A 17,751-nucleotide genomic window follows, 5' to 3' on the forward strand; every position below is an offset into this window, starting at 1 on the left:
TGACTCAATAGACAAGACTTTGAGCAAACTCCTGGAGGTGGTGACAGACAAAGGAGCCTGGTGTGCTGCAGTCCATGGGGTCACAAAGTCAGACACAACTTAACGACTAAACAGCAACCACCTGCCACGGTGCCTTTGAAGGGAAATAGAAGTAACTTACACCACCCAGAATGGCAGCACTTGGATTTTCCCCTAATTCCACCCACTCTTTCCCTTCGTGTTCTCAGGCATGAAGTGTTGGCATCCTCCCCATCACTCTCACAGGTTTGTACTGCAGACCAAAGAGGAAGCAAGGACGCCTCTCTCTTCTCTGACTCCTAGCCATCCTTCAACTGCTGGTTTTCTCCTCTACAGTGAAGTGCCCGGTTTTGTTTTGTTGACAACATTTTCCGTAAAAATGTAAAAAAAAAAAAATAGGACAGGCTTTAAACCTTGACTTAGATTCTGAAATAATGATCTGTCTGTGACGAGACTCGTGACTAAGCCGCCACCAGCCACCACCGCCACGCCTTCACGGAGGGTGATGCTTTTAAAAGAGACTTTGGAGAGAGAAAGACAGAACCACCCAAAGGAGATGCCAGAGGAAGGGCAGCTTCCACGGAGAGGAAGCAAGTCGAGCAAGTCAAGCGAAGGTGAGCTGGCTGTTCTGCAAGGCATTCTGTGGGCTTGGGGGTGGGAGTTCAGCTGGGGGGCAGGCAGGGCGGGGCGGTCAGGAGCCAGGTCACAGATCCTGGGTGCCATATGGTCTTTTAGCGTTGACTGATATTTTAACTATGCGTACGAATTACTTTAACAGAAGTAAGGCTCCATTAAAGAATAAATGGGAAGCGGAGGCAGACAAGCTTGAGCATCCTGTCAATGGCTCCATGGGTCAGGGAAGACAGAGGAGTAACTCGCCAGAGAGGATGACACAACTGAAGGAAGAATTGTGCTGAGATGGAAGGGGCCAGTGCATTGATGTCTTGTGTAGACGTAACAGGTGAAAAAGGGAAGCTGAAAGAGCAGAGGGGTGAAGAGATGACCAATCATGAAATCCTGAAGGAGGTGGTAGCAGGGAAATGTCGACCATCGTCTGGGTTGGAAAAGTTTGGGAATGATACACTCCCATGTCCTGGGAATCCTCCCGGGGCTGGTCTTGTTCCCTCTTCTCTATGCCCTCCTGCCTCCCACATACAAATGCTCTTCTTATCCATGGGATTTTTCCGGTCAGGAAAGCCTCACTCTCTCCTCAGTATTTCCAAATCTATGAAGGAAGGAGAAGTTCAAATCTCTGTGCATCTTACATTCACGGACAGGTTTTTGTTTCCCTTAAATTATACTCTTCCCACACTGCACATCAAAGCTATGTCTTCACTTCTTTCTTAAAGCATTCAAGTAAGAGGTCTGGTAATGCCCTACCCTGGATGAATACACAGAAACCTCCAGACATTCCATCTGCCCCATGTTAACCTGTCCTCACTTAAAATATCATAAAGATGACAGTAGAAACTGAATGCCTCTGTTTAATCAAGTGACCCAGATGGGAAAGTTATTTTCAAGAAACTATCAAGATCCTTTGGGCCATGTCTCATCTTGGAATGTTTCTGGTATATGCGTGCTACATGGCTATGATCATAGTATGCATAATGATCATTTGTGTGTGTCGGCTGTTTCTGCATACTATGATGGTCCACGGTAAAGAATTTGTCTGCCGATGCAAAAGCTGCAGAGATGTAGGTTCGATCCCTGGCTCAGGAAGATCCCCTGGAGGAGGGCATGGCAACCTACTCCAGTATTCCTGCCTGGGAAATCCCATGGACAGAAGAGCCTAGCGGGCTACAGTCCATGGGGTTGCAAAGAGTCAGACAGGACTTAGGGACTGAAGAAGAACAAGACCAGGGCTGCTGTGTAGCTCTGTGAATGGGGCCCCATGTGTCCCCACATTGTAATCTGTGGCAATGGTACCCCTCTCCCTCCCAGGATGAGATCTGATGGCATCTGTCCACAGTGGCCCTGGTGAGATCCCTGATACACAATACTTTGTTCCAGAACAGAGGGGAAAAAACCTCTCACCTTTTCACCCCATTCACTCTTACAAAAGCACATGCATCTTAAAAAAAAAAAAAAACATTAAATTCACACATGGAAGCCAAAGTTGGAGTGCACCGAATCCTCCACCTCCAACCCCCAGTGGATGTCACTTCTAATATGCAGTTTAAAACAAAGCTAGCCCATCAACGTTGAGTTGGAGCTAAAATTACAAAGGAAAACTGCCACAGTGGTTGCTCTTTATCATTTCTGAAAAGCGAATATGTGTGGTGCCACCAAGTTTTCTTAGCGGGCTGTATCCCAAGACCCAGATGTATAAACATCCTGTCCATGCATGGTTAAGCATCTTCTGGGCCCTCCCTATGGATGGGAATGAGCTTCCGGGCAGAACCACCATAAGCGTGATGTGTGCAGGTGAAAAAGCAAAACAGCAGCAGCAACAGTTGATTAGGAGGTCACTGAAGAATGGCAGGTAGAATAAAAAAAAATGCAGCGTTTCATTCTCTGGACTCCTCCGTTTGTTCAAATACATGTTATGGTACAACAACACGACACAGCCTAGATGCCAGGGAGGCGTTTGAGTAACAGTGGAGCATCTTTGTTTTTGAAGGGGATGATGTCCACTCTACAAAAGAGGGGCGCTCCCTTTTGAAAGAACACAAGTCGATATTCCAAATGGCAAGATCTCTAGTTTAAACGTGTTCAGAAAGTTCGTGTTTTCTTTTTTTCTCATTCTCCCTCTTCTTCTACCTTGAAATTCCCTTATCAGGGCATGTCGATCGTGGTTGCTTAACATTTTAAAATATGTTTGCTGAGAACTGAGCTGTCGGCCACAGTGATCTAATTAAGTGAGTGTGAATACGGAGACGGGTCTACCTCCTTCATCGACAATTTGAGTCCAGGTTCTACAGGGAACAGGAAGTCCGGTGTGGAAAGAACTCAGAAGACAGTCTCTTTACCCTGAAGCTCAATGATTTCCTAGTGGCTCAGATGGTAAAGAATCTGCCTGCAATGCAGGAGACCCAGGTTCAATTCCAGGGTCAGGAAGATTCCCTAGAGAAGGGAAGGCTAACCATTCCAGAACTCTTGCCTGGACAGAATTCCATGGACAGAGGAGCCTGCCAGGCTATGGGGTCACAAAGAGTCAGACGACTGAGCCACTAACACTTTCACTTTTTTTTTTTTTTTTAAGGGCTTCCCTTGTGGCTCAGCTGGGAAAGAATCTGCCCGCAGTGCAGGAGACCTGGGTCTGATCCCTGGGTTGGGAAGATCCCCTGGAGAAGAGAAAGGCTATCCACTCCAGTATTCTGGCCTGGAGAATTCCATGGACTGTATAAACTATGCGGTCACAAAGAGTCGGACATAACTGAGTGACTTTCACTTTTAAACAATGGGCTAAAAACTAATCATATATCTTAAAAAAAAAAAAAAAAACAAACTACCTTTACACAAATATCCAGAGCAGGGACTAATCAAATGATTTTGGAACCCTCACAATTTAGAAGTGGAAAATAGCAACCTGTAACTAAGTACTTACTGTGTTGTAAAGTTGACCCAGTGGGCTCAAAGACTTGGAAAGGTACTGCCTACCTGAGACTTCAGATGCTAAGCTGAGGGTTATCAGCCTCATTTGTTATCAGCTCACTTGTGGTTACCTGACTATGAAGCACCAATCCACATCAACGCGGTTATGCAGTTAATCTTGTTGACAACAGCATTTTGCTTTCACTCACTCTTCATGCATATTAAAACATGCTTAAAATAAACAGCAATGATACAAACACAAGTAATAATACACTTCACCACACCACACCACACTCACACACACACACACACACACACACTCATGAACTGGTTCTGAACTTGCAAAGTACTTGACTGTGAAAATGTTTAAATTCAATTAAGCTTTGCATGATGTCATTTTATGTCTTGGCAACAAAGTATCAAAATTTACTGACCCCTATTCTCTATGCATTACAACCTCTGTTGAATTATAAAGGGCCACTTGGCAGCATCACTCCACAATTTAAATCAACTGCACACTTGAATAGAGCGTGAGTCTGACATTAATGGTTCTAAAATTCCAAAAGCTTTACAATACACACAGACACACACAAATAAGTAAAACTCTGTTTTTAGAATTCCATATATTATTTCCATTTTATTTCACATTCAAATTGTTCCCTGAAATTGGCTTCAGGGCTTTGTTTTTGCAAACCTTTAGAGGCCCGGGCCCTGCGATAACTAGGAGATGGCTTCTGCTTTTTGTTTGTTTCCTGCATGTGAAGCAAATTTGGAGTTCGATAGAAGCAACTGACAATTGGTAAACTATTTCCTATTTCAGAAAAGAGCTTTTGCAAAATAATTACGGTGGAACCAAGGCCTACTTAATTTCATTTACAATTAGGAAGTAAGGCAGTGGCTTTGGAGAGGTGGTGATCCAGCCCCTACTCCCCACCCCCCAACCCCAATCTTACTGGTTCAACTGATGAGTCTACTTTCTCGAAGCAAAAATGGCTCTAGAGGTCAGGCCCTGCCTCAGACCCAGCATTCTCCGCCAGGCGCGTAACATACAGTAGTTTTGCTAGTTTTTCTATGTCCCGGCCTCAAAACAAATCCACAAAATAGGAAAGACACATGGCTATTAGTTGATTATTTTATGAACAAGATATCGAAAACTCCAGTTAGTACACACAGCGAGTGGGCAGGGACAGACAGCAGCAGTAGCATCTGCTCGACCTACCCCCTCCGCCACTGCCCTCAGCCCTTCCCCCCTCCAGGAGAGGTAGCGCTGCTGGCTGCAGATTTCTTCAGCTCTATTTTCATAGACTGAGTCTCAGCTCGAGGCTCGAATTTGGTCAGATTTCCTGCTCCTGGGGCTGCCACTACTGGCTTTCCTGCTTTCATACCTTTTGACATAGGAATGCGGGTGGGTGTAGGCCGCTGGGCTGACCCGTCTTGTCCCGACTGCAAGAGAAGAAAAGACAGAGACACAAGGGCCGTGTTGGTGAGTCTCCCCCTGGAAATGGCATCATCTGAACATAAGCACACCACAGGACCACCCACAGATGAGTCCGCCCCAGAGAAGATTGTTGTTAGAAAGTTGGAGTTGCTTGCGGTCTAGTCCACTTTCCCCTTTTCCCTCTCCCTGAACATCTATGCCCAGTGTCTTTCTGTTCTCAAGCCCCCGACTTTCACTCCTGTTTCACAGAAAAATACAGGCCACCCTGCATACACTCGGGCATTTGTATCCCTCCTGTCCTCAAACCACCTCCACTTCCTTTAGATGAAGCAGCTCTCCTTTCCCCTCCTAATGAGGCTAACTCTTCTCTTTTTTGTCACTGTTGACCACATCCTCCGTTTTGTTTTTTTGGCCTTGTGTCAGGGCATGCTAGATCTAAGTTCCCTGATCATGAATCAGACCCCATGCCCTCTGCAGCAGAACCGTGGAGTCCTAACCACTGGACTGCCAGGGGATTTCCTTACACCCTCCTTCTTGAAACAACACAGTGACCTCGGTTCGTTTCCAAGGCTAACCATTCAACACCATGGTAATCCAAGTCTATGCCTCAACCATTGATGCCAAAGAAGCTGAAGTTAACAGGTTCTGTGAAGACCTACAAGCCTTCTAGAACTAACACCAAAAAGAGATGTCCTTTTCATCATAGGAGATCAGAATGCAAAAGTAGAAGTCAAGAGATACCTGGATTAACAGGTAAATTTGGCCTTGGAGTGCAAAATGAAGCAGGGAAAAGGCTAACAGAGTTCTGCCACGAGAACACACAGGTCATAGCAAACACCCTCTTCCAGCAACATAGATGATTCCTTCTTGAAGGAGTTCCTAAAACTCTCCTGCTGTGATATCTCACTTGGGTCTCACCCATCGCCCTCTTGTCCCTGACTCCTTTTCATTCTCAAAAATGGCTCCCAGTTCCAGTTTGCCTGCCTTCTAAATGTGGGTATCACCATGCTCCATCCTCAGTCCTCTTCTTATTTTCCACACTCACCCCGAAAATTACCTGAGTTGTCACCCACATGTGTCTGAGACACTGAACCTTGAGCCATCAGTTCAGTTCAGTTCAGTCACTCAGTTGTGTCCAACTCTTTGTGACCCCATGGACTGCAGCACACCAGGCTTCCCTATCCATCACCAACTCCTAAAGCTTGATCAAACTCATGCCCATCCAGTCAGTGATGCCATCCAACCATCTCATCCTCTGTCGTCCCCTTCTCCTCCTGCCTTCAATCTGTCCCAGCATCAGTGTCTTTTCCAATGAATCAGTTCTTCGCATCAGGTGGCCAAAGTATTGGAGCTTCAGCTTCAGCATCAGTCCTTCCAATGAATATTCAGGACTGATTTCTTTTTAGGATTAACTGGTTTGATCTCCTTGCAGTCCAAGGGACTCTCAAGAATCTTCTCCAGCACCACAGTTAAAAGCATCAATTCTTTGGTGCTCAGCTTTCTTCATGGTCCAATTCTCACATCACAGGGCTCTCCTTAAATGCAGATCCAGGTTTCTAACCACATTTCCAGGGTACCTGAGGCATCTCAATTATAACATGCCCCAAACGTTATTTATCTTCTTACTCGAACAGCAATCCCCCGGGTTTCTCGTTTTATCTACCCCTACGGCCAAGCCAGAAACCTCCGAGCTGCCCTCTGAACTCAATGTCATGAAATCTTCAATTCTGTCTTCAGTATATCTCTGTGGCAACCCTCTCCAGTATTCTTGCCTGGAAAATCCCATCGACAGAGGAGGCTGGAAGGCTACAGTCCAAAGGGTCGCAAAGAGTCGGACATGACTAAGCATGCACACGTGCACATCCTCATTTTCACTCCCACAGTTCAAGCGCACATCTCCAGCCTAGAGAACTGCAACCATATCTCTTCCCTCAGCCTCTGCTTCCTCCAACTGATCCTTTAAATTGCTTTATAAACATATCTAAAACAGAAATAATGTCATTTAAAAAACTACTACCCTGTTTATGGCTCCCTTTGCCTCCTCTCTGAAATTAAATGTCAATTCCATAATAAGATACATGCATCTTCAGCATCTGATCCCGGTGTGCATCTCCTCTTCTGCTCCTGCAGGGTTCCCAGGTCCGGCTGCTGCAGCCCAAAGGGACGGCTCACTGTCCCCCACGCGACATCTCCCCACACTGCCAACCCTGTGCACATGCTGCCCTCTCTCCTTATCTGTGAACACCTCTGCCCTCGGGGAAGACTTCTCCGCTGGTTCCTTTGTACACCACGCCCTCACAGAACCACTAGGTAGGTTCCAATCCTGCCTCTCCCACTAAGCCAAGAACTTCAAAAGTCCTCTCTACAGTCAGCACCCTACCTGGTGCCTAAAGTGCAGCTAAAATTGCACAAATGATCTAGTCACACTATTCATCCCAAACTTCTTGTTGACCTCGATTCTATGGAAGCTGATCTACCTAAAGTACTTGGGCCAGCATTTAGGCCTTAGAAATCTTAGACAGTTGTTTTAAAGTTCTACTTGCATATGGGCTTTAATCAGTAATCCAAAATGTTATTCCAGAAAGGAGGGCTATCTCGATCTGACCCTTAAAATGGGAATAAGATGTTCTAGCAGAAACTTTGCTCTAAATCACAACAATTACACCTCCGCTAACTTTTATAAAAAAATCCAATCGATGCTGTGTTGTTTTAAAAAAACAGTATTGAACCATTTGAGAAGGGTGAGCAGTTCTGAATGATATTTAGCTCCTGTAGAGCCAATAACAAAAAGCCTGACCGACAAAGCAGTTCGTAAGTACTTCACTCTTTGAAGCCTGTTCTGGTCTATGCTTGTGCACAGAGAATTAAAGTAAATTATAGTGAAGATACAGGCAAATAAGCCAGTTTCTACACTTAAATAATAAGCTTCTTGTCTTGTTAAGACTCTAATATCTGCTGTAGAACTTGCTCAGAGATTAGGGATCACAATTTCTAGTCTATTAGCTTAAATTAATATCTAAATAATACATGATCTTCTATAATTTCATCTACCAATTGTTCCCAATAAATGAAGAAAATCACTGGAGGTATTTTGAAAAACATAATTTATTTTTAAGTTCTGGCCTTTATACTTTGGACATGCTTTCCTATAATCCATTTAGCCTTCCAGCTGGTTTTAACTAAATATTTATCAAGCACCTGCTCTCTGCACTGTACTATTAATAAAATACAGTGTTTAGACATATAAATTCACTTCTTTTTTAATTTACAAAAATTTTTTGATAGCATAATCTTTTAATCTTACCTTTAAAGTGAAGTATGACTATGACCATACATAAATGAATATCAAATGTCTCAGGTTCTAAAAATATAACCCAGGAATAGCTTTCATTTTTTTGCACATTGGCCAGTTTCTTCCAGCCTCTATTTTAAAAAATACTTTAAACATTAAAAATCAAAATTTCAACCTTATTATTAGCATAAGCTGAGGTGGCAAAAGGCCATCTTTGCAAGAGGGTTTCGGAGTCAACATGATTTAAGTGAAAAAAAGAAATTATCCCTCACAATTAGCTCAAATGAATAAAATAGGAGGTTCCTTTTTATTCTCATTTCTTGATGTAGACAGTCTCTTGGGAAACATCCGGTAGTGGGTTCCGCGGAGGAGAGACATGTGCTTTGGTTGCCTTTGGGACACTGGGTTATTCTGTTTTCACTTCCCTGCCTGACCCTCGCATTGGCCTGAACGAGGAACCCCCCTCTACTCACCACTGACTGGGTTCCTCTGGCTGATGAAGTCGTGACCGGGGTAATGGTGATGGTGCTGGTCACTTTGCTCGCACCAGGGCGGGGCGAGAGGTGGTTCCTGGGCGAGCGAAGGACGGTGCCGGTGGACACCTCCTTCTCAGCCGTCACGTTGACCGGTCGGACAGTGATCACCGGACTCGCCCCTTCAGCCGAAGTCCCCGGGCCTCGCTTAAACTGGGAGCCTAGGTGAATGTGGATTTTGTTGTCTTCCGTGGTTATGATATTGGCATTGGCGTTGTATTTCCGGACTGGGGTTGGTCCAGGCTGCTTCTCTGGGGTGACCTTGAGGACCGTCCTTCCCACGGGCATTTCCTGGGATTCGGGAGGGACATTGATGTCCGTCGGGGCTGCCGATGTGGACACGGTCATGATCTGGATGGGGGACGTGGGCCGGTCGGCAAACGCCCCCCTCCCGCCCTCTGGGGTCTTCTCCCTAGAAAAGGTGGTGATGGTGACTGGGGACATGGCTCTCTCTGGGCCGAGGGTAGCGTCTGCGCCTTTCTGCTTCTGAGACAGGACGTTTGGGGAGGGGATGATGGTGATCCTCGGCTTCTGATTGCCCAGGGTGGGGATGACGGTGGTGCTCGAGAAGAACTCTTCTGCCGTGGGGCTGGTGATCTCCAGAGTGGCGGTGCTGTTCTCGTGGTCCGGGGTCACACGAATGTGCAGCGGCTGGCCCTGCTTGGGCGAGAGGACCAGCTCTCCCGGGTGACCTGGGCTGGCACTGGCTCGGGGCCCCTTCTCTGGAGCCACCGGGGGCCCGTTCTCCCTCTTCCTCATCCACGGGATCCAGGACTTCCTCATGGTGAGCTCGTTGGCCGCGGGCGGATACCTGTCTAGAACCGACGAACGTTCCAGAGGCTTCTTCAGTCCTACCTGGCGAAGGTTGCTCATGATGTGGTTTTCTTCCTGAAAGGATTTCCGAATGAACACGGCCGGTGTGTCCTCCTCCGCAGCCTCGCTGCCTAGGGCATCCGTCTGCACGCCCGTGGATGTCACGGGAACGTCCACCATCCTGCGCCCGTTCACGCTGGGTCGCAAGGCGCGACTGTACCGCTTGGACAGCTCCAGCTCTTTGGTCAGATGGAGGACCTCCTGGCCCATGCTTTTGTTCTTATTTTCTTCTTCCATAAACCTCTGTTGAAGGACAGAGTAATCCACCTGGAGCTGAGAAAGCTGATCTTCTTTGTTCATCAGTTCGTGAATCTTCTCTTTAAGAGCTTGGACCTCAGCTTTTAAATCACGACTTTTGGCTTCTTCCAGCCGAAATCTGTGTCTCAGCTCGGCTTCTTGGCTCACGGCCTCGCCTTTCTCTATGGCTTTGTTCTTGGCGATTTGGTGTTTGATCTCCTCCAGTTGCTGAGAGAGGAAATTGGCCTTATCCTGCTCGGTTCTAAATTTCTGCTCCAGCTGGTCATACTCATCCTCCGTCTTCATCAAGTCCCCTTCCACCACCTCCAGTTGTTGGAGACGGTTCTTCAGTCTCTCAATTTCCAGTGTTAGTTCCTTAATTTTGTTATCTTCGGGGCCGGTGAGCTCAGGTCCTTTTCGAGACCTTCCTCTTGTTATTTCTCTCTCCACTTCCTCTATTCCATCAAGTCTCTTCTTTAATAAGTCCACACTGCAGCTTAATTCAGAGGATTTTTCTTCTTCACTTTTCAGTTTGCCTATTAACTCATCTCTCTCTTTCGTTAAATTGTATACCTTTTCCTCCATTTCAGATTTCAGTTTTAAAAGCTTCTTACTTTCTTCGATGAGTTTTTCCGTGACGTCCATAACCTTTCCTTGCTCCACCTTAAAATTTTTGTTGAGTCCATCCACTTTTTTCTCCTCTTGCTTTATTTTTTCCATCATATTTTTCCTTTCATCCACCAGCATCACGGTAAAGGACTTCAACTTTGTAAGATCATCTTTGAGGCTTAATTCAGCCTTTTCCAATCGACTTTCAGAACATTCCAGTTCTTTAACCCGACTCTTGACCACCTCCAATTCGTTGAGCAGGTCCTTGGTTAAGTTCTTTTCTTTCTCCAGATTTAAGTGCAGCTGGGTGCACTCGGATTTACTCTTGCTGAATGCTTCTTCCAATTTCTCCAGTTCCGACATTCTCTTCTGTAACTTCTCAACTTCAAGTTTGAGCTCCCGGCTATGGTGTTCTTCCTCCTGCAGTTTCTTCCTCAGTTCCCGGCACTGGGACTCGGTTTTCGTGATCTCTTCGTCTTTACCCTCCATCTCAAGCACGCGCTTCCGTAGATTTTCCACTTCTGCCATGAGGCTGGAGTTGCCGCATTCCCCTTTGGCGATCTTATCTCTTAGTTCCTGAAGCTCTTCTTCTGCCTTCTGAAGGTTCTTGTTGGTCTCTTCCAACTCTTCGATTCTCTGAGTCAGGCCAACCAGCTTGAGTCTGAGTTGTCTGTTGTGAGACTCCTGACTGGCCAACTTAGCATTCATCTCTTCATGCTCCTGGGAAAACCTTGATGCCTTGTGTTCGAAGTCCACTTCCAACTTGAGCAATTTCTGCCTGTCTTCTTTGGACTTGGCAGTGATGGCTTTGAGCTTTTCTTCCTCTTCCCTCAGTTTCTGAGTCAGGTCCTGTACTTTCTGGCTCTGCAGGCCAAGCTGCTCGATATGCATTTGCCTTTCATCCACCAGCATGAGTGCAAAGGACTTGAGTTTCACAAGCTCATCTCTCAGTTTGTTGAGCCGCTTAGCATTTTCCTTTTCTTTGCGGGCTTGGTAAGCTTTTTCCTGTTCAAGGAGTTTTTTCAACCTAGAAAACAAAATATATTAAAATATCCTATTACATGATATTTTATTTCTGATATGTTTTTATACATATTAGAAGATTGCGTGCATGCTAAGTCTCTTCAGTCGTGTCCAACTCTTTGTGACCCTATGGACTGTAGCCCACCTGGCTCCTCTGTCCATGGGATTCTCCAGGCAAGAATACTGGAGTGTGTCACCATGCCCTCCTCCAGGGGATCTTCCCAACCCAGCGATCCAACCCATGTCTCTTAGGTCTTCTGCATTGGCAGGCAGGTTCTTTACCACTAGCACCACCTGGGAAGCCCATTAAAAGATTAATCAGCAGTAAGACTGTCTTAGATATGAACCAAAAATAAAATGTTATTATAATAAATCCCCTGTCAATTACTGAAATATGAAGGTTTAACACATAGCCATAAACCAAACCAACCAGAAGTCAGGATGCTGGCTACCCATAGTAAGGGGTAGCAACTAGAAGGGTGCCTGGAGAGGGCTTTTCACTAGTTTCTGTTCCATAATCTGTGTGCCTTTTACACAGAATTATTCAGCTTCTGAAATTTCAGTAAGTTGAACCCTGATGAGTACCTTTCTTATATATATGTTATACTTCAATAATATAACGATGGAGTAAAATTTAGGTTTTGCAATAATAATGACTATTTATGTAGAATTTTCTGTATTCTAGGCAGTAGTCTTTACGTATCCTCATGGCAAGCCTCTGAGGCAGCCTCTGCCACGGTCATCTGAAGGAAGAGTCAGAAAGGAATGGGTCTGGGGTCTCATGCGGTACAGCCCAGGATACTTACTCTTCACCTCGCATCGTAAGACTTCAAAAGATAAATTTACTTTAACTGAAAGGGAAGACTCAGAAAAGAAGATGCTTTGGGTTTCCTTGTATTGTATGACAGGAGCAGGGCAAGACAAGCTTTCTGATAGAGAGCCGAGCTACATAACTGACTTTAGTTAACACCAGGGCTGGCACAGCATCTTGTCTCTGTTTTCTGATTTAAACATTTCCTTTTAGATTGAGAGCCAGGTAGGGAGGAAACACAAATTCCTATCAATCCAAAAAGATGTGGCAGTCACAGGAATTACTGTTGTATATGCATGAAATGCATTTTCTCTATGGTGGTGGTGGTGTTTAGTTGCTAAATCATGTCTGACTCTTTGCAACCCCATAGACTACAGTACTGTAACACGCCTGGCTCCTCTGTCCGTGGGATTTCACAGGCAAGAATACTGGAGTGGGTTGCCATTTCCTTCTCCAGGGTTATGGTGTTAATGTATAGATTTTAATGTTAATGTATAGCTTTAAAAAGTAGAAATATAAGTAGACCAAAGTATATTTACAGTACTTATGGCTGTCAGTTAGCTTACACCAATTTTTAACAGTTCTTTTCAATTATCCTTAAAACAAAGTTAATATAATATTTACCATATGTAGTATAAGAATGCATTTAGTAATTTATGCTTATATGAGAAGCAAGTTATAAACAACCACTAATGTATTTGTTGTAATTACATTTTTTTCTTTCAATATATTTTGAACTTTATTTATTATGAAAGATTTATTTCATAATTAGATGAACTTGGATTAGATTAGATTTACTTGGATAACAGCTAATCTGACAGCTGATAACAGCTAACAGAAGTTAATAGTGTCATATTGAACTGTGCAAGAAATGATTGAACATACACAGAGTAACTATAATCAAACCCAGTGTCAGATAGTTACTATAGACATAGCTCAGCTCATGTCATTAAGTTTTTTTCATAGAATTTATTTCTATAAAATATACCGTTGTATCTAAGCATCTATTAACTGAAATGGGTAACTTCCAAACTCATTATGGCTTTATTTATAAAATAAGACAAAAATATTATTTTCAAATCCATGAGTTGAATGAGTAATACTGTAATAGCTTCACTAATTGTGGTTCGTACATGTGTAAAAGGGCATTTTATTGATTATCTGATCTTTTTACTTGGCGTCAAAACAACTGAAATGTTACCTTACTGTAGAATAAGAGACTTCAGGGGATATTTTCAAATTCCTTGACCTCACTAAATTGTTAGAGACAAATTCCTTTAAAATATCACTATTCTCAAGTTTAAGGCTTAAAGTGTTGAAATTTCTAAAGGTAGTTGTTGAAGAATCTTATGCGTCTGTGCTATGAGAGGCAGAGAGCTGGAATGGCTAAAACATAGATTTTGGGGTCAGACACAACTGTATCTGAATCCTGGCTGAACTGAAACACTTGACCCTATGTTTTCTAGGCTGTAAAGGAAGGTGAAATGGATAAATGGATACTAATACCTCCCTCACAGGATGTTCTAAAGACTGAGAGATGGTAAAGTGACTGACACACAGACTCAACACATGGATGTAATAAAACACAAAACAAATATAAGAACTAGAGGGCACACTATTTCCTCCACATGGGAAGTCTGTTCAATGCTTTTTGTGTTTAATCTGTAAGTATTTTTACATCATTATCTTGACTTTGATAGTAAAACCTGGGGCAGTGATGTTTCAACCAGAGAAAAGCATAGCATTTTCTGCTCAGTAGATAATTCTGTGAGCCAAGGGCATAACCTTAGATCTTGGCTCCATAAAACCACATTTTTCAGGTCCTCTTACCTGTGACTAGTTCTCTTTTTCTAGGCCCATTAAACTTTCTCTCCTTCCCTCTTCTTTCACATTTTAAGCCATTCTCATTTTTTAAGGGCTTCCCTTGTAGCTCAGCTGATCAAGAATCTGCCTGCAATGCAGGAGACTTGGGTTCAATCCCTGGGTTGGGAGGACCCCCTGGAGAAGGAAAAGGCTACCCACTCCAGTATTCTGGCCTGCAGAATTCCATGGACTATACAGTCCATGGGGTTGCAAGGAGTCAGACACAACTGAGTGACTTTCACTTTTACTTTCATCCTTTAAAGTGGACCTAACAGCAATACACAACCCATTCTCTGTAGGCTCCCAAAGCCCAGTTTCCCAGTTGGTGTAGCTGAGGGTTAGATCCAGGACTTGGTAGACTTGTGTGGCTCAGTCAGGACACTCTTTCTGAGTGTCCAACAGTCTTTCTGCACAGAGACCTGCATTCAAGTGTCTGTAGGCAGGGCATTGGGGATGGGAAGAATGAACTGCGAAGACTTTGCAAAAGATACTGTGGACTTTGTGACTGCTCACTCACTGGCAGGAAGAGAAAGAGAGAGAAAATTACTTCAGTCCTTTAGGTCTGAATAATTGCAAATAGTAGTGCCTTTAATAGAAGCAGGAAAAGAGATGAGAAAGGATATTGGCAGAAATTGACAGTTGAAGCAACAGTAATTTGCAAAGTATACCAGACAATAGTTAACAATACTATATACTGTAAACTTAAAAATTTTAAGACGGTAGATCTTGGGTTTTTATTTCAATAAGGGAAGTGACAGTCCCTTAAACATGGGAATAAATATGATCACCAAAGGAAAAACTATGCACAGAGAGAAAAAGGAAAGGATGGAGGAAAAAACTTTGGGAAACGCCCAGAAATAAAGGGCAAAAGAAGGAGAAGGAGCTATGGGAACACATGTCCAGAGAGGGGGAGAGGGGACTGAGGTGGGGAGATATAATTTTCTTCAAATTATATCTGAAGAAAAAAACATTAAGAAAAAGCCCTGGAAAGTCTTCTAAGATGTCAGATAAAGGGAGAGAGTTGTAAACAAATACAAAGTGGAATGGAGAGAAAGGCGCAAGGAGAGACCCATGGAACAACACAGGAGCGCCAAAGAAAGAGAGGGCTTGTCTCCACTGACCTGCCCTTTCGGTCAATTTTGGCATTCCATTTTCAGGTGGCTTTTTTTTTTTTCTTCTCCCATATCTACAAATCCTCCTTTTTACATTAAACAAGCATTGAGAAGCATTATTATATCATTGTGCACATTTCACAAACCATAACGACTATGGCATATTATGTTTCTATTTCAAACAATTTTCTAATAGTTACACTTTTACATTGTACTTTAAACACTTAATTTGTTCTACATTACATTATACTCTTTCCACGTAATTACATTATTGAAAGAGCAAATTAAGAGGATTTTGGTGCTTTATGTGCCCACTGGTCTTACTACCTCCCTCTGCTCTCTTTTCTATCCGTCTTGCCTTTCTTCAACCATACCCTGGCTCTGAACATATTAACATTAAAAGGAAACAAACCAGAAGACCAAGACTAAGAAAGTGAATTAGTGCCCTAATTCTCATCAGCAGTTGCAAGCAGAGCATTAAGTATTCTGAAATCAAATTTATTCTTGGCAAGTTCTTAATTTTCTGCAAACATTTTATCTTATTTAGAGGACAAAAGGAAGACAATAATCTAATAGATTCTTCATAATTCTCTTGCCTTTCTTAATAACTATTTTTAAATGTATTCCTCATTTCTCTTTCATACCCAATAAAACTATTTTTTTTAACTTACAAATTTGTCATTTATAAACATGTCCAGAAATTCAATAATTTTTGTTAAGAAGATGTTAAAAGTATAGGCTGAAATGTTCTGTTTATGAGGTACACATTTTTCAAGACTCATCAAAACATATAACTAAAATTGGTGAATTTTGTAATATATAAATTATATCTGAAGAAAAAAACATATTAAGAAAAAGCCCTGGAAAGTTTTCTAAGATGTCAGATAAAGGGAGAAAATTGTAAACAAATATAAAAGAGTGGCTTAAAATATGGTAGAAAACATAAAATAGGTTTATTAATCTTAAGGCAGAAAGAGGTGAAAGCAGAATTTGAAAAAATTAAGAGAAGGCAGCCGTGATTTTCAGATGGAGTTTGGACTGACAAGAAAACTTGTTCTGGGAAAATAATGTTTCAGGCACTAGAAAACCTTTAGTTCTAAAATTAGTTCTAAAATTTCAAGAGGCTCTTAAAAGCACATCCCAAACTCAAATTTTTGCTAATATTTAATTTTTTTAAAAATAAGAGATAAGAAGAAAGGTGTTCTGATAATAAAACATTTTATTTACCAAGCGTCTAATATAATACATCCTTGGCTGTGTTAAGTGTTTTTATTAGTTGATTTCATTTTTATAACAATCCTTTGAGCAAAGGTTACTCATTACTATACTGTTTTATAAACAGGGAAGTTATTTGACTTAATCAAGGGAACAGGACTAAGAAGGTAAGATTGGGATTTTGGACCAGATCTGTTTGACCACAGTGCTTTTAACAATAATGTTATTCCTCAAGTAGGTATTGCTTGGAGAGCTGAAGTTTGCAAGACTGTTTAGGTTGCATGCGTGCGTGCTAAGTCGCTTCAGTCGTGTCCCACTCTGTGCGACCCTATGGACTGCAGCCCCCAGGCTCCTCTGTCCATGCAGATTCTCCAGGCAAGAATATTGAGTGGGTTGCCATGCCCTCCTTCAGGAATCAAAACCACATTTCTTACGTATCCTGTTCTGGCAGGTGGGTTAATTATCGCTAGTGCCACCTGGGAAGCCCGTTTGTTTAGGTTAATTGTGTCTTATTTGATTTAGCCTATCTTTCTGGAATTGTCAAGATCCTCCTTGAACGTTTCATCACCCAGTGTATCAGTTTGTATCCAGAATTTTGTCAATGGAAACATGACCCCGGTGATTAATTAAAGGACAGGTCAATGCACAAAGCACTTTAAATACATTCAGGCTCTCCCTGCTGCTGACATCAACGCGTTCAGCAGCAGGGACGTCATCACTGGGCACCCACAAGCCTGCGGGGCTGTTTTTCATCATCTTCCTGAGCTCCCAGTCCTCCCCATGTGCCTGTTCCAACCACATCTTCCTCACATCAGTCAACTACAACCAAATTCTCCCAGATGTTTGGGTCCCAGATCTAGAGTCATCCTTGAGTCCTGGGCATCCTCATTCAGTTCTTCAACAAATCTTGTCAACTCTACCTTCAAACTACAGCTCTACAAAACACAATCTACAGATGAATGCTTCTTACATTTTTAAAAGCTTGTAAAACATAACTAAGAAGAGCCAGATACCGTATGTGGCCTGCTAAGTCTAAAGTAGGCAGTAGAAACAGTTTAGTTAATAAATGAATAATGGTAGAATACATAAAGAGGTAATTATAAAATATCACCATTTTGCAATCCTCAGTGAAATAATGGGCATAGGCGAGGCTCATCAATGTTTCCTAAAAAATAGCCAGATACTGTGTACAT

At 43.0% G+C, this 17,751-nt stretch overlaps 1 protein-coding gene and 1 long non-coding RNA gene across 5 annotated transcripts in view; one reads left to right on the plus strand and one right to left on the minus strand.

The window, feature by feature from the left end:
- The window catches only part of FILIP1 (filamin A interacting protein 1), a 221,638-nt gene that overhangs the window by 12,396 nt on the left and 191,491 nt on the right, over positions 1-17,751 (minus strand). For 2 of the 4 annotated variants that reach the window (XM_086316832.1, XM_086316833.1), the window contains 2 exons: positions 8,756-11,561; positions 4,938-4,995 (listed from right to left, as the gene is read on the minus strand). In XM_086316832.1, the coding sequence (XP_086172958.1) occupies positions 4,938-4,995; positions 8,756-11,561 (2,864 nt within the window). Of the gene's footprint in view, positions 1-4,771; positions 4,996-8,755; positions 11,562-17,751 lie in introns of all 4 variants that reach the window. The other 2 variants (XM_086316829.1, XM_086316830.1) reach the window with 1 other exon arrangement.
- LOC147365622 (uncharacterized) lies at positions 565-3,258 on the plus strand. The gene is made up of 2 exons (XR_015132600.1): positions 565-632; positions 3,221-3,258. It is a non-coding gene; the product is annotated as an uncharacterized LOC147365622 (long non-coding RNA).

The sequence above is a fragment of the Bos grunniens genome, chromosome 9 (genome assembly GCF_055505025.1).
Source record: "Bos grunniens cultivar Pamir isolate PY7600 chromosome 9, Bosgru_T2T1.0, whole genome shotgun sequence".
Lineage (NCBI taxonomy): Eukaryota > Metazoa > Chordata > Mammalia > Artiodactyla > Bovidae > Bos > Bos grunniens.